This window comes from Stereum hirsutum, assembly GCF_000264905.1.
Source record: "Stereum hirsutum FP-91666 SS1 unplaced genomic scaffold STEHIscaffold_17, whole genome shotgun sequence".
Classification (NCBI taxonomy): domain Eukaryota; kingdom Fungi; phylum Basidiomycota; class Agaricomycetes; order Russulales; family Stereaceae; genus Stereum; species Stereum hirsutum.
Window position 1 is genome coordinate 1,027,909 of NW_006763147.1, and position 18,708 is coordinate 1,046,616.

An 18,708-nucleotide genomic window follows, 5' to 3' on the forward strand; every position below is an offset into this window, starting at 1 on the left:
TGATACCAGATTAGGGCGCCCGCAGCCCTCGCGGCAATTCGCGCGACGATCCGGCACATCCCCACGCCAAGCCCTCGCGGGGCCAAATTCTTGCCGTCATCACCGTCCTCCGGGCCGCGCCGCAGCGTTTCCCCGCCTTTGCACGGTTCAACCTGGTCCATCATCGGGTCCGCACCGCACTCAAGGGCCAACGCATATCAGCCTTTCCCTCACCAATCCTCGTCTGGTTCTATAGTACTGACCCTGTTGCGTATCGAGGCACAAACCGACTCTGCCGATGTTGGCTTGTACACGCTCATGGGCATCTTTTTCTCCTTCAGGATAAACATGATCCCCATTTTGATGAGAACTTCGACGTGTGGCCGAGGACGAGAGGGGTTTCCCGCCTACAGGCTACACACCGACAATTGACGAATACTTACCTAGCCCCCCGCAACGCAACCTCTCCACGAACGTTCGATATCACAAGGAAGTGAAACATGAAAGAAGATGCGATATGTGGATGCTTGCTATTTATACAGAAATTGCTATGCACACCGTCCACTGCGTCGTTCGTCACTAGAGCCCCGTCACCACGCATCCACCCGTTTGTAATTTACCTACCATACCCACCCCATCCTGATGCTGATAATAGAACGAACCGCCGAAACTCTCACCAACGCACACAAACCGAACGCACGGTCCCACCCGCCAACCACGATTCGCCGGTGGGGAGATTCAGAAACGGGAGAATTCGCGGATGCGGATACTAACTTTGAACTACCATGTCGGTGACGGGAGGAATTTTTCGGATGCTAACCGCCAACTTGCAAGCTGAATGGAATGGAAAGGTTCGTTCACACTTCACAGGCTAGCAGCAGTCGAAGCCTCCGTCCCGAACATCTCCTTCATGAACGCCTCCGAGTTTGGTGGCCTCCCAAGGAACGCCTACATAAATTAGAATTAGAACGACCCGACGATACGATACAGCCTATGTTTAGCATCGGAACAGCCCAGAAGTGTACGATGAGTAGAAGACGAACTTTGAGTGATTCCGTTTCTTCCCTGCTTCCTCCCGGCTTCAAGATACACTCCCTGTACTTCATCCCAAGCGCAGGATCCAACGGATCCTTCTTGAATACCGTCGCATACATATCCGCGGCGAAGACGAGGGAATAGGTGTATCTATATACCCGTCCAACCCAGTGTTAAGTTTTGCCTTCCGTGCTAGAGCTTAAAGAAAAGGAACGCACCCGTAATACCCAGCGTCATATCCGCCGACGATATGTCCAAAGCTTCCCTGTCCAGGCCCTGGCTTACCGCCCTTCACGAGCGAAATATGCTCACGGAGATTATTCCACAGCGCTGTGTAATCTTCCGCTTCTAGACAAGCCAAACATTCACGAATGAGGAATTAGATCAACACCAGGCCAGAAACACGGAGGAAGAAGTAGGGGAAGATGGGCCGAGGAAAGGAGAGACTGACTGTTGTCGACGTGGACCTTGAGGTCGAACTTGGCGAAGAAAAGTTGGCGGAGGTAGAACAGGCCTACGTTCACGTAGCGGCTAAAACCCCGCAGGACGTGCGTGAAAGTGTGGGTGTTAGTCATTTATCCGTATGGGTTGTCGGCGCCACAAATGGACCGTAAGTGGACAAAAGACGAGGAATGAGTGAATAGGCGGGTAAAGTGAGGCATAATCGTGTCTCAATCGTGGGAAGCGATGGGCGGAGATGACGGTGATGAAGGAGAGGATGGGATGGGGGAAAAAAACATGTGCATTTTCAAAATAGTATGGAGCGCGGAAGAAATAACGGGTTCAAGGGGATATCGAGGGCAATACGCTGTGAGTGGCGGTAGATCAACACGCACCTCTTCACAATCTTTTCAATCAGATCCGCCGAGAGTGGTTTGCTCGTCTCGTAATGGCTTGACATCTTCTCCAGCACTTTCGGCTCCCAGCACCAGTTCTCCAACATCTGCGAAGGCGCCTCGACGAAATCGCGCGCCACACTAGAATCGACCGAGATTCAGTGACGATTGAATATGCGCAGGCAGAACAGGAAACAGACGGTAAAGGAGAGGAGAACGTACCTCGTCCCATGGAACCTCGCAAATTGGGTCTTGCTCAAAAGCCCGTGGAACACATGTCCCATCTCATGGAAGAATGTCACGACATCATCGTGCCTCATCAGCGCCGGGCGATCCGGCGTCGGTTTCGCGAGGTTGGCCACCATGGCTGCGATCGGGTACTGTCGCTTGCCTGAGGAGAGTTGGTAGCCGGGGAGAAGAGGCCAGACTGCTGCATGGGAGTATTTTGAGGCTACACAAAGGGTCGGATATATCAGGTCCAAGAACAAAACGACGACCATGGTGAAGAGGAAGAGGCGGTAGAGGAAGGCTAAGGACGTACCACGGGGGAACAGATCCAAGTAACAGTACCCCACGAACCCAGTCTCGTCCTTTGCACCCTCCTGCCAAACCTCAAACATCTGCACTTCCTCAAACCAGGTGCTCGCTTCCTCCTTCTTGACCTCCTTGAACCTCACGCTCAGCAAGCTCTGATAGATCTCCAAGATCACCGGCACGACAACAGATACAGGGAAATACTCCTTCACGAGCGAGTCGTCCAGAGAAAGGGACTCTTCGATAAACTTGCGGTCGTAGTAACGGTAGTCCCAGATGTTGAATTCACCGTCAAAGGGCAGACCCTTGGACGTGAGCTCTTCTTTTTTGAGTGCGAGGAGGACTTCGCGTTCGCGAAGGCCAACAGGACGAAGACGCTGTTCGAGATCGTCGAGGAACTAACATCGATGAAGGTAGGTGAATGAGTGGTAGCTAGACACGGGCAAGAAGACAGACCTCTTCGACACCTTGAGCATTCTTGATCATCTTGACCTCCGTGACGTAGTCAGCCCATGTTTTGTACCCAAGCAAGGCGGCGATGTTGCGACGGAGTTCCAAGGCCTTTGATAGCAAAGGAACATTGATCGAAAGCCTGGCCTCGTAGCTCTCGTGCGCTCGTCGACGCGTATCGGCGTTCTCAGCGTACTTGAACTATCTCATCAAGAAATTAGAACACCGCGAGTTTCAAATGATGGGAGGAAGCAAATCGGGAAGGACATACGACAGGGAAGATGTCAGGGGTCTTGTGAGTGACGTCGTAGAGTTCTTTGCCGTTTTCGGTGCGTTTTGTGTAGCCGGAGACGACATCGTTGGGGACGCCCTTGAGCTCCTCGAGGGTGAAGCTGACGATACCCTGATGAATTCTGTTCAGTCACACTTGCCCACATATACATGTGTGAAGATGATACACACATTCTCCTCGTTGAAGTTTTTCTATTGCACAGAAGTCAGAATTTACACCAAAATCTACGTAGCACACGCATCACCACGACGACACGGAACGCTCACTCACGCTGAACTCCAAGCAAACCTGCGACAACTCTTTCTTCAAACCCATCAACTCTGTCCTCTCCTTCTCCGGCAATGCCAACCCAGCCCTCCTGCCTTCCAATAACATCTTCTCCACTAGCCTCTGCTCCTCATCGTTCAGTTTCTTCCCTGAAGCTTTGATGTTCGCCTCCGCAGCTTGCTTGGCGGCAAATACATCGAGACGCATAGATGCCTCGACGCCATAGTCGCGTGTGAGCACTTCAGCTTCGTTGGAGGCGTCGCGGAGTTCCTTCGAGGGTGAGACATTTTGGTAGAACGCGAGCGGTTCGGCAATGTTATCGAACTCGGCTTCTTCGTTGGCGAGGGCGAGCTGCGTATGTGTTAGACATGTATGATCGTAGGGAGTTAGCGCCCCTATTGGGCAATAAAACACTCACGAATACCTAGAAAACGATCGCGCGATGTTCATGAGTACGAGCATAGAAAGAGTACAGACGACGATGGCTCACTGTCTCAAAGTTGCACTGATCCTTGGGCAACTTCCCGATCCTATCCATAAACTCTCTATCCTTCTGGATCGCCTCCTTCGTCAACTTCAAAATGTCCTCCGCCGAATGGTTCCACTTCGGCGCAGACTGCGGCGGGGTCAACGTCAGATCGGCCATACTTGAATCGCTTCTTGGGTTGAAAGTGAAGGTACTTGAAGGTAAGGAAGAGAGAAGCGAGCAAGAGGACGAGAAGGCGCGTGTCAGTAGAGCAGGCGTGACAGCACGGCTATATCCAGCAATCGATGTCCAGTGCGCCTTGGGACCTGCAGTCAGCGATGGAGCATGGGAGCCATGGTACGTGGCGAAAGCGGCGACGGCGACGGCTGCGCTCCAGCCTAGCAGAGGTCGTCGGTGTGCGCTTGGAGAGCGAAGACAGGCAGACCGCCCAGCGCGTGAGGCCAACGACATGTACTTGAGCAGCAAGTATTTGGCGGAGAGTCGAAGAAAATTGCAAATTGGTGAGTGGTGTTTTTGTACCACACTGCGCCACAGTGGCACACAGATGACCTGAATTTAAGACTGAATATATTGTAACAGATCTCTGACGACTATGTATGCTAGTATGAGTGGTGATTGTATGTGTGGTAAAAATGAGCATGTAACAAACAATGCAAGAGAAAGCGTATGGGGAAGCAGGATCATGACGATCCTTCCTTAGGCTCTGGGGTCGGTGAAGGCGACGAGGATGCAGGTGATATCGGAGAGGCGGTAGCTACTTGAGGGCTCTCTGCTCGAGGCGGCTCCTGATCATCAGCCTTCTCGACAACTGGAGACTGAAGAGGCTCTCCATCCGTGACCTTCGAATCGCTGAGCGGCACATCCTCACCATCAACCTCCTCGATAACCTCCGATGGTTCCTTCTCCGTCGCGGCAGCGGACAATGGTTGATCTTCCGAAGGTGCCGAGACATTGTTACTAGAAACCACGTTAGAGTGTGTGGCCTCGGTACTAGGCGTCGAACGATCCACCGTCGAAGATGTGTCGGAGGAAGAAGACGTTTGTTGGTCTGACGAGGAGGAAGCTTTGTCTTGAAGCGACGAAGTCTCTGGATGGGAGGATTTCTCTTCGAAGTATTTCACCGAGGTTTCCGCGAGAGGCGCGAGCTCTGCATCCGTGGTCGAAGTAGCCGGTGTATCAAGGATATCCTCAGCAGCACCTCCCTCTTTCACAGATTCCTCCGCCTCCGCCAAACTGTCAAGCCCCTTCTGCTTTAACTGCGCCACGAACTCCATAAAACCCGCCCGATTCGACTCTTTTCCATCTTCATACAGCATGGCCGGCCCGATGACCCCCCTCTTCTCAGCCTGCTCCTTCGTGCCATCCGCGTTCGAATTCACCGGCTCTTGAGTTTGTCCCAGCTGACGGTCCGACGAGAGCGTTTTCCCGAGCGCCAACAATTTCTGTCTCCGTTGCCAGGCCTTATTCAACCTCTTCATCTCCTCCGACTCGTCACCCAACCTCTTAAACTCCGTCCTGCCCTCCCCCTGTTCTACCCCCTGTCCCTGAGCCCCTTCCACAATCCCCACCTCCTTCCTCTCCTTCGCCAGCAATGCCTCCCTCGCCATCTCCCTCAACTGCTGAATGCTCTTCGTCGCCTCCATCCAATTCTCCGGCACAAACGGCACCGCACTAGCCAAATCCGGCGGTTCTGCACCCCCAAAGTTCAAGAACTTATGCCAACGCTCTTCTGCGTCCGCTAGAGTAGCGCCAGTGGGGAGGAGCATGTATCTGAACTGGCGCATCCGGGCCATGCTCATGTTCTGCTCGATTTCGCGTGGTGGGAGGGCCGCAGTGGAGATGGCCCAGAGGATTGTCCCTGTTGAGTTGCACGCGTAATTGAGTTCAAATAGAGGGGTGATGAGTCAGAAAAAGAAGGGAAGGGCTTACAAGGATCTTCGGTCTTGGACACCGCCGATGAACCGCGGACTTCGTTGTCTCCGCTATAGTTGCTTACGGAGACGTCAAGTTGAACGGTGGGAATGTCCCCCTGTGTTTCCTTGTCCCAAAGAGCAGGCTGGAGGAAAATGTTCATCACGTCCTTCTTGTCCTGCTTCTCGGCTAGCATCCGTATTGACTATGATCGGCGTGACAGCATCAGTATGCATACTGCCACCCTCAGCCAGCCATGAAGACCGTGAAACTGTGTAGCGTACCTGCCTCGGGAAGTGTTCCGCCGCCTCTGTGACGAGGACCTCTAGCAGCTTCACGCACTTCTCGAACACCCTGTCACCTCTCCCTTCGGCCCCGAACAACCTATCGTCCATTTCCGAAAGCGGTATGTACTGGAAACCGAAGACCTGCTCTATGTTGTGATACGCGACGAAGACGCCGTCCATGTTACCTATCCGACATTGGAACCTATAGCGAAACGATCACCATATAATCAGTATCGAGGCCCCGAGTAAAATCAAGGGCAGGAGGAATGAAAGAGAAGTAAAAGCAACTTACTGATATTTGAGGAACGCCGACCTGATCATGTCATAGTACTCCTTTTCGAAACTGTCCAACGGACCCTGGATCGCCTTCAGTGTATATCCAACATACGCGTCGTAATTTATGTTATCGTGACGAATGGGATACACTGCGCGAGTCTTGAGGTCGAAGACGCCCGTGCCGGGAAGCCGAGGATCTACACAATCGAGTTGCGAGCGCATGACGAATTTATCTGACTGTTTCCGCATCGCATCGCGTTGAGGTTATTCATAGGCGTAAGTACTCGATGAGGAGGTTAGTGGGGATGGTTGAAAGAGTGCGCACCATAGCGTAACGGTATGCTTCGCGCTTAGGCTTGCCACCTTCACCTTCGGGGACGAAGGGGTTTTCTGACTTGCGCGTGAAACGTTCGAACTCCTCCGGGGTCTTCGTGAAGAAGTTCTCCATCAGTGTGCCCTGTATACCGATGTAGCGGGGGGATTAGTACGTCACGGTGTGAGTTCCGGTTCATAGACCGCGAATAAAAGGCGCACTGACCATCCACGTCAACACATTCTTCTCTGAGATGTCATTCAACTTATCAGAGTCGATTGTGTAGACACCGTCAAAGTAGTTGAGCACAACACCAGCAGGCATACGCTGACCCGGCGTAAAGGTAGTTGGCTACACAAGAGATGGAAGATAAGCATGCATATGTGTGACGTCAAGCAAGTGACGAAGGAATTAACTTGATATTACCTCGTACTGGAAATGCCTGCTCAGACTCGTTGTGTTCACATCCTTATCCGACGAAATAAGGAAATATATATGACTGAGAAGACCAGACAGAGAAGACGTTGATCCAGCGAACGTCCTTCCTTCTCGAGTGGCAATTGTGCGTAAATCCTGTTCAGAATTCATGTTGTGAGAAGAAGGAGATAGAAACGGATCTCAGTACCGGATTATTGCCAGTTTAAAGTTTGTGGTAATGAGAAGGGAAGAAACTAACCTCATCACGCGAACTGGGAATAAAACCAGCCAAACGCTCGAATGCGAAATCCTGCGGTGGTGGAAGCTTCTCAAGGTAGGATGAGAAGTTATACACCTGCGTACGGAAGTCTCGAAGTAGATGTACGCCGGGGCTGTATATCTGGTGTGAGACGAGGGACGGCCGTATACCAAAATTCGGGATGAATCAAGACGCACTTGAAGAGTACACGATCAAGGTTATGGCTGAGTTGTGCAATGGGGTTGTGCTCGCTTGGAGGGAGAGTGTCTGTGAAGCGTGAAAAAATCAACATATGACTATCAAAGCAGGTGTGGCGCAATTATGCAGACGCAACTCTGTGCATGATGCGCAAGAGTTGACATAGGCTTACCTTGTAAGATCGAGGTATCCATAGGCGGAACGATGCCTTCGACGCGTCGCGTGTAGAGCAGAGTGCGTGGAAGGTGAGGAGCCCGGTCTTTGCTCAGGTTATCACGAATTCTTCCAGTCTCGACCGATGCGACTGAAGAATCCCTCGACCCAGACTCAGTACCCATTAACTCCTTCCGCGTTATCGACTGACTCGATGCGCTCTTCTGTCGATCTATCATATGGTCTCCTAACTGCTGGGATAACAAGTTTTTCTTGAGCTTCCTCCTCAGCTTCTTCCTTTGATGTTTTGTGAGTGTTTGGGGCTCTTGAGGTTTGGGCGGGCCTTTCTTGTCTTTGGCCTTCTGTTTGTCTTTGGGTGTCTGTTTCATTTTGCCATCCTTGAGCATGTCGAGTACATGACCGGAACGATCATAACTTCCCCCAAAGGCGAGCTCTGACTGGGAGAGGACACTGGGATCTTCGTCCGAAAGGCTGCCCTCGACCATGATGTTGCGAAGGCGCTCGCTAGCGGCTGCCGCAGGTGTAGTCGTCCCATTGTTACTGCTAGGTGCAGTGTCTGTTTCGGGTACAGGAGCAGATTTCTTGCGCTTGGAGAGTGGTGAAGACGAGTGGAACAACGCAGAGCTGGAGCCGAGACTAGGCGAGTGGTTGAAATGTGATGTGAAGAGTCGTCGAGAGCAGGAGCGTTGCAGAGCTTTCATCTGAGCGCAGCGTAGACAGAGTTTGCTCACCGTCAAAGTCGACGAGCACAGGCAAGACGCGACTTGGACGCGAAAATCCAACGAGAGGATCTCGATTGATGGTTGGCTTATGTCAGCAAGCCTTCAGCACACTGCCACAGCAGCGATGATGATGGCGACTGCTCCCCGCCATCCTTTTACCTCATCGCCTTCTCCGCTATGTCTGGCTTCTTCACAAATCTGTTTCAATGGTTCAGCGGGTACGCTTTAGCTCTTATGTCAAGCGGTTGCAGCCTTTGATTGAGCGTGAATAGGCTGTTCTTCTCCAAGAAAGCGGAAATATCCGTTGTTGGTCTTCAGGTACGCAGACTCCTCATCCTCAAGCTGCATGCTCTGACTGGCTTCGTGTCTGTTTAGGCATCTGGGAAGACTTCGTTTGTAAATGTCATTAGCTCAGGTCAGGTGGGTATACGTATAAGCCGTTTCAAAGCGCGAACCTAGGTTGACTTGCTTGTGTGGCGCGAAATGTGCCTCAGTGGAGCGAGGACGTCGTGCCGACAGTAGCCTTCAACCTGAGGAAGGTGAGGAAAGGAAACGTGACTTTCAAGATTTGGGACGTTGCTGGTGCGTGCTCTCTCTTTGGTAGAAGGTCTCGGATGCAATATTTACCTTTGAATGTTGGGTGGCGCATCCACGTAGGGCAACCAAAGTTCCGCTCGATGTGGGAGCGGTATTGTCATGGTGTTGATGCTGTAGTGTGCGTCCTTCAATGTTTTATACCCAGGCCTATTGCATTTCTCATATTATCGATCGAACAGTTTTGTCGTTGACTCAACAGACGTTCGTCCCACCATTTACGTCCCGTACTATCACACCCCCTGACCACTTACACATTCATAACAGCAAGAGAAGTTCGAGTCTGCCCGTTTTGAACTTCACTCGCTATTGAATCAACCAGCTCTCTCCGGTGTACCATTACTCGTCGTAAGACATTATCACCTGTTTACCTCCATCATTCCAGTCGGTCACAGAATGGCGCTCATTTCATCATTCGCTCTAGCTCGGAAATAAGAATGACATCGATGGACATGCTCCTGTGAATGAGCTGATTCGATCGCTGTACGTGCATTCTTTATTACCATAAAACGCCGGTGAACTGGTGATAATCTTCCGCATGTAGGGAACTGAGTAAGATCCAAGGACGACCTGTCTCCGTGAGCTCTCCCTTATTCCTCTTTGCCTTACTCCTCTCTGACTGTGGTATTTTGAACGATACAGTGTTATTCCGTAAGTCCTTCATTTTCAGCGCCACATTCTCACAAAATTCACAGTCTCTTCAAGTGTTCTATGAAGAGCCAACACAATCTGTACGCCCCTCTCGCATTGAGTACTTCTACTTCTCTTTGTTATCCTTACAACCTCTCCCTTCCCTACCCACAGAGATATTGTGATGCAGTGGCTTGCTGGCCGCAGCCATTGATCTCATTCTCCCATGTTCTCCACATATTCCTCGCCCCTCGCCTCTACCTCTCCCTCCAACGCGTTGCACCTCTGTCATCTTACCCTTCCACTCGCTCGATATACTCTCACGCCGATTCCCTCGTACCTTTCATAACACCATCTAACAATCCTTTACATCGTCTCCTCTGTCTGTTTGTATCTTACTTAGCGCCTACACACATGTCAGTGGCCCTTATCGTGTCTCGCCTGGGTTTTCTTTTATTTGTTTCACGGGTCATGACGGAATGCATGCATCAGATTGTGCATCGCCTCCATATCTGGGAAGTTTATTCAAGATGACGGAGAATTCGAAACACAGAGTAGCTTGGACTACAAGTTTTTGAAATCCGACTTACAGTACGCCGCAGCCACGGTTACATCGTACATCAATATCGAAATCAACGTGCAGACGCTCAACGCTCAACCCACGCCAATACGTTATATGTAGCCACTAGACTCTCAATCCGTATCCATACTTTCACCCTCTCCGCCCCCCTCTCGTCCCTGCTCCGCAACGGCCCTCAAAAATGCCTCGACGCCCAACCCCGCTTCCTCCGGCAAACCCAATTGTCTCACCAGACCGCCCAACAAACCCGTCCTCAGTGCCCTATCCAGGCTGACTACAGCTTGTCTGAATTGCGGACTTGATGTGATGTCGCGGAGGACCTCGGGGGAGGGTGGGGTGGGTAGGTCCGCGGGGAGGTGGGGAAAGAGAGTTGGGATTAGAGTTGGGTGGGAGGTGAATAGAGGAGCGAGGTTAGCGGGGGTTAGGACGTCGGTTAAGGAGAGTTCTGGGAACACAGGTGAGGTGAGACTATGGTCTATAAAAAGTACATTGGGAAGGGTATAGCGAACCTGGTTCAGTGGATGCTCCGGCACCTGTGGACATTTGAGAGACAAGAGAGCGGAGCTGGGCGAGTTGGTCAGAAGTAGGTTGCCCGACACCACCCGCACTGTTAGTACCAAGATGTATCAGCTGGCATTCCGTGAATAAATAAAGTGGTTGTGTGGATGGTCTTACCTAGGAGAGGTCGAAGTGGAAGCTTCGGGCTGACCGCTGGAGCTACCACTTGGGGTAGCGGTGTTCCAGACAGGGATGTATCCCGGAAGACGGAGGAGGTTGTTCAAGTGGTAGACAAACTCTTCGTCCTTCTCCGCAGAAGCATCCTACACAACGGGAGACAAATCATGTCCGGTCCACCGGCAGTGTATATGCAAGAACTGGCGTACCTGCATCCAGAACTATAGAGTTTGACGTGAGTGAGAAGTATAGAACAAGAGAAGATAGAACGGCGTACGAAATGCCTCTGGTTCGAGCTCGAGAACTTCAATACATATACCCTTCCGCCGTCTCCTGCTTGCGACACTTTCACGAATGTCGCATCCGACGGGAAGAGTATCAAATCCTGTACCGCAACAAATAATTCCGTCAGCATTCCTTGCGCATTAAACTCATTCCAGAAACACAACCGCATTAAAAAGAAAAAAAAAGTGAACCTCATCGGTGATTCCAGTGTCCCTATTCTTCCAATAAAAGTGCAATAGCTCGTCCTCTCCGCGATCAAGAACGATGGCACCTTTTGCCGGGTTAGCCTCGACGGTGTTGGTACCTTCGCGGCGGAAGCACCGGCCAGCTTTGAAAGCTAAAATAGTGTTTTCGTCGATAAGCGACATGATCTGTTTCGTAGTTGAAGGAGTGTGAGGTGGCGAAAGACGCGACGCGACGCGCGTCCTGTTCAAAGGTAAGATCCCGGGAAAACGGGCCGGGGCTACCGTTCAGCTTCAACTTGCAAGCGCTCCGTTCAGTCCAGCTCTTTTTCCTTCGAAACCTTGATGTCCGACCAAGAACCAGAAACACAATCCTCTGCCCTCGGGAAACGCGCTCGAGATGGAGAGGCAGACGGGGATAGCACCATGGAACCACCGGCAAAACCTTCCGACAATGGCGCGGCAGTCGACGAGGACAGCGACGACGACGATGTGGGTCCCATGCCTATGCCGGACACTGGAGCTGCTGCTGGAGGGGTGAAGAAGAAGCGGAAAGGTGCGTCCTGTCGACGGATATGGCTCGTTGATAGTTATACTGAAGTATTGTGTCGTTCCTCATAGTCTTGCCACACGAACGGCTATACCTAGACCATCTACCCAGTGCTGACCGGTATTACAAGAGTTTCATGCACCGAGACACCATCAACTTCTGTGTAACCACAAAGTGTGTTCATATCTGCTTTTCATTATATGTGATTACATATGAACGGACCTCTATAGGACAGACTTTCTGATCACCACATCCGTGGATGGGCACCTCAAGCTGTGGAAGAAACAAGACAAGGGTATCGAGTTCGTCAAGCATTACCGTGCACATGTCTCCCCTATCGTTGGGGTCTCTGCAAGTGCCGACGGACAACTGTTTGCGAGTATCTCGGATGACGGACATGCGAAGGTGTTTGATGTCATTAACTTCGGTCCGTCTCAGTCGCTCACTTCCTTTCGAGCTTCAGAACCACTCATGCATTACTGGACGCGCGTAGATATGATCAACATGATCAAGCTTGGGTATATCCCAAGTGCGTGTTGTTGGGTCCATAGGCGAGGTCAGGCGCAGGGTCTTCTTGCAGTGTGCGTCCCTCTCATACTCCCTTCCATGACGTCGCTAACATGTCACGCGAATATTTCAGCTCTGATTCGACCAATGGGACCATTCATCTCTATGATGGTCGTGGAGATGGAAAGCCTTTGGAGACTATCACGAAACTTCACAGGTCCCCTGTGCACCTTATGACCGTGCGTATAAGTGTTATTATAGCGCCGAACATCAATACTGAGCGAGACTTCAGTATAGTGACAGGTATGATTGTGTCGTTTCAGCCGACGAGGCTGGCTTTATCGAGTACTGGCAACCATCAGAACCATTTGACCTACCGAAGAACGTGCCGCATCTGTGGTCATTCAAATCTAAAACGGACCTCTACGAGTTCAAAAAGGTAACAGCTCGCACCTCCTATATCACAATATATTCTATCTCCAACTTTCAAGATCTGAAATATGTCACAGAGCAAATCAACACCCACATGCATAACCCTCTCACCCGACTCTTCCTCCTTCGTCACCTTTTCCCTCCCAGACCGTCAAATCCGCATCTTCTCCTTCCTCACGGGCAAAATGACGCGAAAGTACGACGAGTCACTCGCTGCGATCCAGGAAATGCAGCAGGCCGGGACGGCGGTGTACAAGGTTGAGGATATGGAGTTCGGGCGAAGATTGGCGATGGAGAGAGAACTCGAGCTGCCACCGGCAGAGGGAGGGAAGATACCTGGGAGTTGGATTAATGCTGTGTGGGATGAGAGTGGCGCCCTTGTGCTTTATCCGACTTTACTTGGCATCAAAGGTGCGTCTGGACGTAGGGCTACATATGGATTGCTCTGACCATTTTCTATTTGTTGGGCAACAGTGGTGAATACCGTGACGAACCGGGTAGTGAGGCTCATGGGAAAGGACGAGACCGTGCGGTTCTTGAACCTGAGTTTGTATCAAGGTGCACCAGCGAAGAAGGGATTCACGACGGCTGCGATGGCTGCGTCTGCCAACCCCATCTTACAAGAGAAACAGGGTCGCGATCCTACCCTTTTCTGTACCGCTTACAAGCGCCAGCGTTTCTACATGTTCACTCGGGACGAACCAGAGTGAGTCTTCCATCCCATCCGGCCCACGCCAGACCATGAAGTAATGCTGACCCCGTCATTTGCTATATCCATCAGAGACAATAAATCCGGCGACCGTGACATTTTCAACGAACGTCCCACTCGCGAAGTCCAAACTATCGCCTCCTCAAACCATGCCCTCGCCAAACCGCTCAGCACTACTCTCGCCACCTCCGCCACCATCCACACTACCCTTGGAGACATTCATATGCGCCTCTTCCCCTCCCAGGCTCCTAAAGCCGTCGAAAACTTCATCGGGCATGCGAAATCAGGGTACTTCGAGGGCGTCATCTTCCATAGGGTCATTCCGAAGTTTATGATCCAGACGGGAGACCCGTTAGGTGATGGGACAGGAGGAGTGAGTATCTGGGGAAGAGAGTTCGAGGACGAGTTTGACGATGACTTGAAGCATGATCGGTGTGTATTTTCTTTGACTGCATATTGAAGTGGGATAGAGGGCTAATGGTGCATGGTTAGGCCTTATACCGTTAGCATGGCGAACGCGGGACCCGGAACGAACGGCAGTCAGTTCTTCATTACGACAACGGCTACCCCGTGGCTGGACAGGAAACATACCATCTTTGGGAGGGTGTTGAGCGGGCTGGAGACGGTACATGCCATTGAGAATGCGAAGACAAACAAGACCGACAAGCCGTACGAAGATATCAAGATCACCAATATTGACATCGAGTAGGGCGGAGATATTTTATGGTTGTGGATGTGATGTAGTGAAGTTGCTCCTAGTTAATGGCAACGACGAAGTGAATAGCGGGTAGGAGGTCACAACGCGACGCGATCGTGCACTTCGGTGTGGTGAGACACCATGACCGTGGCATCTAGGCAAGCTTCAGCTACGCGAGAGGCGAAGTGATTTTCGATCCGATGTTTGAGGGCGTCTGGCCTGAGGTGCAGATATTGGTCCGAGATCGAACGCGGACAGGAGAATTTGAGGAGAGTATGACCGTTCGGGATCCATGAGCTGTCATCGCCGGCAGTGGAAGTAGGATTGATGGTGCATTCGTAGACGTCTAGAGGCACCCCGCTCAAGAATCCGGTCAGAGATGGGGGAGGAACATAGGCGACAGGATATTCGAGCAGAACAGCTGCAAAAGGGACCAAGGATTCTCCTTCATCGTTTGTTGCAAGCTGGATGGTCGTTGCATCTGGGTTGTTCTCGATCGATTCATACAACGCAGTGAGGAGACGTGTGACGTGCAATGGAGGTGTAGAAACCTTTAAATGAGGTTATTAACCATTTCATGCATCCCATCAATTAGCAAAGAGTAGCTTACTAGCGTGGGTGAATCTGCAAGGTCAATAAAAGAGTAGGCATTTAGAGAGGCCAGTTCGTAGCGTAGAGCCTGCAGCAAGACCGTATTCACGAAGAACGATTGCTCTGAATGCGGATCGTATACATGGATCACATGCATAAACATTGGAATCTTCTACGCGGCCATACTTCATCAGCAAGGGTGTAATTATCAGGGCGGTGAAAAGAGCCCAACCTTACGAAGATGCGTGAGCAACTGTGAGGCATCTTTTGGAGGGTCAACAAGCGAGAAGGCATCAAACAGATAGGCTAGTCTAGAGTATGCATTCATAAGCCAAATTGATGAGTGAGGGTTCCATTCGTCGAGCATGCAGAACCTCACCGGATTCCAGAAGCTACCATACAGAGGTCAGAGCAAAACAAACGAAGCCTCGAAAGAGCAGTTTTTTTGGCCAGAAGCAGACTCCTGACTTCATTGTAGGCTGCGTGCATGATCAAGTAGTTCTGATGCCCACATTGAAAGTTCCTGGATAGAGAAGTTCCCGTATGGTATCGTACCGCGATGGATGTCGATACGTAGCTACAAGCTGAATACGGATGATCATGTTCTTTGTGAGCAGCGTGGGAACCAATCTCGGAGCTGGCCGGGATGACAAGTTGTGGCGAACACGGTGTTCTCTCCGTCATTCTTGACCACCAACTCGAGGCTGCTCAGCTCTCTCATTTCTCATCACCAGGGAAATCATGGAATACTACACGAGACGGCCAAATGCGAATTTTTCGTCTATCACGTCCAACCCTTCGCGGTCAGCCTCTGACGCTTCTGTGGAACTTGAAGACGATGCTTTAGCAGCTGCATTCGAGCAATCCATGTATCTCTTCCCCAATCCGCCATCTGCACCACCCAGTCCCGCACCGTCGTCCTCACGCGCATCAGCATCAGCCGCCATATATTCACCTCCTCTGAGTCTCTCAGTGTCTAGAGAACGAAGCCTGACAGAGAGTTCTGGTGCTACTGGTACGACCAGTGCGGGAGAGTGGGAAGATGTAGGCACGCCATTGAGCCTGAGGCCTAGCGATGGCGGGTCGCCTGTACCTGACTCTCACGGGCAAGGATTGTTGGACAGAAGTGATTGGGATTGGTCGCCTATGGATGAGGCAGAGGCTTCTATGCTGGAGGAGCAGATAGTGAGGGCGAGCAGGTGGGATATGGCTGCTGCGTTGCGCAGGAGAGTGGATTCCTTAGGGGATGCAGAAGCGAGGCGCAGAGCTCAACTGCAACTTCAGCAATCATTGCAGTCACAGCAAGCTGTGGAGGGAAGGCTGGACTCGCGAAGGATATCCTATGTTCGCTCGAGAACAACGTCGACGGTGACCACTCATGGCCCGACGCCACTCGGTCCTACGCCACACCCGCGAATATATATTCCGCTTCTGTCTTTCTTCGCCTCGCTCCTCTCTCTCGACAGTTCGACGCTTCACTTGTTATCGCATACCCCCGCGCACTCTATCTTGTTTCCTGGATCCTCGATTGTCGGGGACAGTTCACCTGGTGTGGAGGACCCTGGTTGTTCACACGGACTCGGGAGCTTATTCACACCCGCGAGTGAGCGGACGTCGGTCAAGGAGGGACTCAATGTCGTTTGTGATCAGGATATCGTGCCTTCCAGCCCTTTCTTGATTTCTCCGTTCAGCTTGAGAAGTATCTTCGGGACGGCCAAGGTGATCTGGCCAGGAGAGCGGACTTAGACTGTGGTGTGGGGATCGTCGGACAATATTCATTAGACTGCATCGGACTTTTTTTCACACTTATGATGCTATCGTCTCATTGGAAGTCGGCTGTTAAGGTCGCTGTTATATCTTGCTTCAGTGATGTTATTGCCCGGTGGTCTGTATCCTGCAGCTATACCATCATCTGCTGTCTCATCATTCTCTCACTTCTGTTCAACCTGTGTATCACTAGATGTGTAAGGTATCACTGTCATAGTCTCGTTTCGTTTGATGGATCCCTGCTCAATACACGTAGAATACAAAATCCTCGCTTTCACCAGATGACTTGCAGCCAAATACATCAAAAGATACAATGTACATAGATCTGATCTTACCCATACACCTACATCCTAGCCTTTTATCTCGTCTAATTGAGCTCGAGTAAGATCTAAAGCGGGGTCGAACCCCTTCGGGAACACCTGCCTCACGTTCACGTTTATTCGGGTCGTCTTCATATACTCCGCATATGGTGCCCAGTCCCCATCACCGTCTTCGTTCCAGTTCAGCGCTGGTGAAGAAGATGAAGGGTCGTAAGCAAGATGTTCTGGGAGGGAGTTTTCCAGTATCCGTGGGACGCCTGTAAAATGGAACCGTAACCGACAAAGTCAGTCTACATTTGAGCAGTCAGGCTTGAGAGAATCGGACCATGATATGCTCTCCGACATGCTGGGCCTGACATGATGAGGACATCGCCTGATCTGAGAAGGACGGGTACGGGCTCTACGTCGCGGGTAAGACCTCCTATAAGGAACACGGCAGCGTTCCCTAGTCTACATTTTATGCGGATGATCGTCAATATTAGGTTCACCCGCGAAACCCAGACAATCCAAAGTACACATACGATATCGAGACTAGAGGCGATGTGGCGCAAACTTCTGACCGATCGACGTGGCCCATCAAAGTGTCCTTTGTCTGGTAAAAGTTCACGATACCTGCGTCTGGCTCTGTGTTGTGCATTAATTCAGCGTGTTCGGCATAGGACTCAAGAGAAAATATCCGGCGTACCGTAACTATCCGTCCACGTATGCCAATCCTGTTCACCGTCGCCCCAGCCCTCACCACTGGCCACACCGGATACGTCTCCGGCAAAGACCTCTTCCCATTTAACACCTTCCACGGCATGCTTACAGAGGTCCCTCACAGTATTTCCGACCTCTTGTTTTCCTTTGCTAAAGTCGTATTGCTTCGTTCCCCAATGGTAGAACCATCCGATATTTGCCCATCGAAGTTTCGGGAGTAACGAGGATGTTGACAAAGGAGGGACCGTGGGGGAGGGAGCGTAAGGAAACTTTTCAGCGGAGGTGAGAGATTGAAATGTTGAGGGAGAGGCGGGAGTGTTGGATATCAAGGTGCGAGGACCCGGTGGCGAAGAAATTGTCGGAGCAGCGGATGGTGTGGCTTGCAACGAAGTCGAGGAATCAGAGGATGCCCGGGGTTGAATAATTTGCTCGGGCCCAGCATTATGAAGATCACGAATATAAGCGTTCCAGAGACCTTTTCGAGGAAGGATATAATGCGTGTCGAGGTTGGTCTCATTTGGTTGTCGAGCATGATCGCGAAGAGACCACTGAACGAGAGTCCTCTGCTCGTCATGCGAGATGAAAGACGGAAGAATGACAAGACCTGTATTAATTCAGGGCCCTAGCATACGTTAGTCAGTATTCTCTACCCATGAGTGCACTGCATCACCCACCTGGAATCCTTGACAAAATATACGCCTTCCTCCCGCTCCCCGCTCCAGCGAAACTGACCTCCCTGTATCCAACATTCGTGCCTTCAAGCCCGCCTTTCCAGTGACCCTTTCTGATCTCATCCTCCATTTTCTCATCCAAGAGTGCCAAATCCAGTACTCCTGAGAGATCGGGCGGCGGAAATTTAGCTTTGTACTTTTTCTCTGCGGCGCGGAAGGGAGTCCATTGATCTTCAATGTCTTTCGGGCGGTTCCTTGTGGATTTAAGGAACTGACGGCGAGCTCTCTTATAGGCTGGAGATGTGAAGTTGGCAGTTGCTGAATTGCTTTGTACCGGTTGTGATGAAGGAGTAGCCAGTGTCATGGTAGTGGATGAGACAAA

General features: G+C 51.3%; 6 protein-coding genes across 6 annotated transcripts; 2 read left to right on the forward strand and 4 right to left on the reverse strand.

Moving 5' to 3' along the window:
* Positions 1-474: 474 nt before the first annotated feature.
* STEHIDRAFT_125164 (metallopeptidase MepB) lies at positions 475-4,178 on the reverse strand. The gene is made up of 13 exons (XM_007309388.1): positions 3,882-4,178; positions 3,857-3,860; positions 3,397-3,744; positions 3,297-3,317; positions 3,106-3,237; positions 2,841-3,035; positions 2,392-2,782; positions 2,073-2,301; positions 1,851-1,991; positions 1,466-1,545; positions 1,233-1,362; positions 1,023-1,164; positions 475-927 (listed from the first exon to the last, which is right to left on the reverse strand). The coding sequence occupies exons 1-13, from the start codon at positions 4,037-4,039 to the stop codon at positions 844-846; spliced, it is 2,055 nt and encodes a 684-aa protein (XP_007309450.1). The 5' UTR covers positions 4,040-4,178; the 3' UTR covers positions 475-843.
* A 310-nt stretch (positions 4,179-4,488) lies between these two features.
* STEHIDRAFT_125165 (Pet127-domain-containing protein) lies at positions 4,489-8,458 on the reverse strand. Its single transcript, XM_007309389.1, has 10 exons — positions 7,714-8,458; positions 7,541-7,610; positions 7,344-7,476; positions 7,094-7,240; positions 6,893-7,018; positions 6,680-6,811; positions 6,371-6,591; positions 6,076-6,280; positions 5,810-5,996; positions 4,489-5,738 (listed from the first exon to the last, which is right to left on the reverse strand). The coding sequence occupies exons 1-10, from the start codon at positions 8,414-8,416 to the stop codon at positions 4,561-4,563; spliced, it is 3,102 nt and encodes a 1,033-aa protein (XP_007309451.1). The 5' UTR covers positions 8,417-8,458; the 3' UTR covers positions 4,489-4,560.
* A 131-nt stretch (positions 8,459-8,589) lies between these two features.
* Positions 8,590-10,065, forward strand: STEHIDRAFT_86022 (Arl8a protein). The gene is made up of 12 exons (XM_007309390.1): positions 8,590-8,655; positions 8,710-8,755; positions 8,813-8,857; positions 8,932-9,019; positions 9,095-9,152; positions 9,214-9,235; positions 9,299-9,379; positions 9,456-9,514; positions 9,576-9,609; positions 9,674-9,682; positions 9,737-9,762; positions 9,836-10,065. Exons 1-12 carry the CDS (start codon positions 8,615-8,617, stop codon positions 9,873-9,875), a joined length of 549 nt encoding a protein of 182 aa, XP_007309452.1. The 5' UTR covers positions 8,590-8,614; the 3' UTR covers positions 9,876-10,065.
* A 65-nt stretch (positions 10,066-10,130) lies between these two features.
* STEHIDRAFT_104122 (adhesion regulating molecule) lies at positions 10,131-11,581 on the reverse strand. The gene is made up of 6 exons (XM_007309391.1): positions 11,393-11,581; positions 11,194-11,301; positions 11,126-11,137; positions 10,917-11,062; positions 10,751-10,848; positions 10,131-10,686 (listed from the first exon to the last, which is right to left on the reverse strand). Exons 1-6 carry the CDS (start codon positions 11,567-11,569, stop codon positions 10,355-10,357), a joined length of 873 nt encoding a protein of 290 aa, XP_007309453.1. The 5' UTR covers positions 11,570-11,581; the 3' UTR covers positions 10,131-10,354.
* Positions 11,582-11,728: 147 nt separating this feature from the next.
* STEHIDRAFT_104125 (uncharacterized protein) lies at positions 11,729-15,426 on the forward strand (the record flags this gene model as incomplete). The annotated part of the gene is made up of 13 exons (XM_007309392.1): positions 11,729-11,939; positions 12,005-12,107; positions 12,164-12,360; positions 12,427-12,514; positions 12,574-12,679; positions 12,733-12,879; positions 12,950-13,283; positions 13,347-13,578; positions 13,654-14,013; positions 14,074-14,829; positions 14,889-15,041; positions 15,102-15,180; positions 15,249-15,426. 10 exons carry the CDS (start codon positions 11,729-11,731, stop codon positions 14,288-14,290), a joined length of 1,995 nt encoding a protein of 664 aa, XP_007309454.1. The 3' UTR covers positions 14,291-14,829; positions 14,889-15,041; positions 15,102-15,180; positions 15,249-15,426.
* A 152-nt stretch (positions 15,427-15,578) lies between these two features.
* On the reverse strand, positions 15,579-18,690 carry STEHIDRAFT_142212 (uncharacterized protein; the record flags this gene model as incomplete). The annotated part of the gene is made up of 5 exons (XM_007309393.1): positions 15,579-17,213; positions 17,282-17,406; positions 17,478-17,580; positions 17,642-18,259; positions 18,330-18,690. 5 exons carry the CDS (start codon positions 18,688-18,690, stop codon positions 16,987-16,989), a joined length of 1,434 nt encoding a protein of 477 aa, XP_007309455.1. The 3' UTR covers positions 15,579-16,986.
* Positions 18,691-18,708: the final 18 nt, after the last annotated feature.

What these genes read in the sequence shown, in the direction of transcription:
- STEHIDRAFT_125164 (XM_007309388.1), bottom strand. Translation starts at nt 4,039, where the DNA reads ATGGCCGATCTGACGTTGACCCCGCCGCAGTCTGCGCCGAAGTGGAAC. An exon ending in CTTGGATCTGTTCCCCCGTG is followed by an intron (nt 2,302 to 2,391) that starts GTACGTCCTTAG and finishes CCCTTTGTGTAG; the next exon opens with CCTCAAAATACTCCCATGCA. An exon ending in GCGAGGTTCCATGGGACGAG is followed by an intron (nt 1,992 to 2,072) that starts GTACGTTCTCCT and finishes GGTCGATTCTAG; the next exon opens with TGTGGCGCGCGATTTCGTCG.
- STEHIDRAFT_125165 (XM_007309389.1), bottom strand. Translation starts at nt 8,416, where the DNA reads ATGAAAGCTCTGCAACGCTCCTGCTCTCGACGACTCTTCACATCACAT. An exon ending in GCAGGCATTTCCAGTACGAG is followed by an intron (nt 7,019 to 7,093) that starts GTAATATCAAGT and finishes TCTCTTGTGTAG; the next exon opens with CCAACTACCTTTACGCCGGG. An exon ending in CGGAACACTTCCCGAGGCAG is followed by an intron (nt 5,997 to 6,075) that starts GTACGCTACACA and finishes CGCCGATCATAG; the next exon opens with TCAATACGGATGCTAGCCGA.
- STEHIDRAFT_104122 (XM_007309391.1), bottom strand. Translation starts at nt 11,569, where the DNA reads ATGTCGCTTATCGACGAAAACACTATTTTAGCTTTCAAAGCTGGCCGG. An exon ending in ACACTGGAATCACCGATGAG is followed by an intron (nt 11,302 to 11,392) that starts GTTCACTTTTTT and finishes GTTGCGGTACAG; the next exon opens with GATTTGATACTCTTCCCGTC. An exon ending in TCCACTTCGACCTCTCCTAG is followed by an intron (nt 10,849 to 10,916) that starts GTAAGACCATCC and finishes TGGTACTAACAG; the next exon opens with TGCGGGTGGTGTCGGGCAAC.
- STEHIDRAFT_86022 (XM_007309390.1), top strand. Translation starts at nt 8,615, where the DNA reads ATGTCTGGCTTCTTCACAAATCTGTTTCAATGGTTCAGCGG. An exon ending in CTGTTTCAATGGTTCAGCGG is followed by an intron (nt 8,656 to 8,709) that starts GTACGCTTTAGC and finishes GAGCGTGAATAG; the next exon opens with GCTGTTCTTCTCCAAGAAAG. An exon ending in CATGGTGTTGATGCTGTAGT is followed by an intron (nt 9,153 to 9,213) that starts GTGCGTCCTTCA and finishes TCGATCGAACAG; the next exon opens with TTTTGTCGTTGACTCAACAG.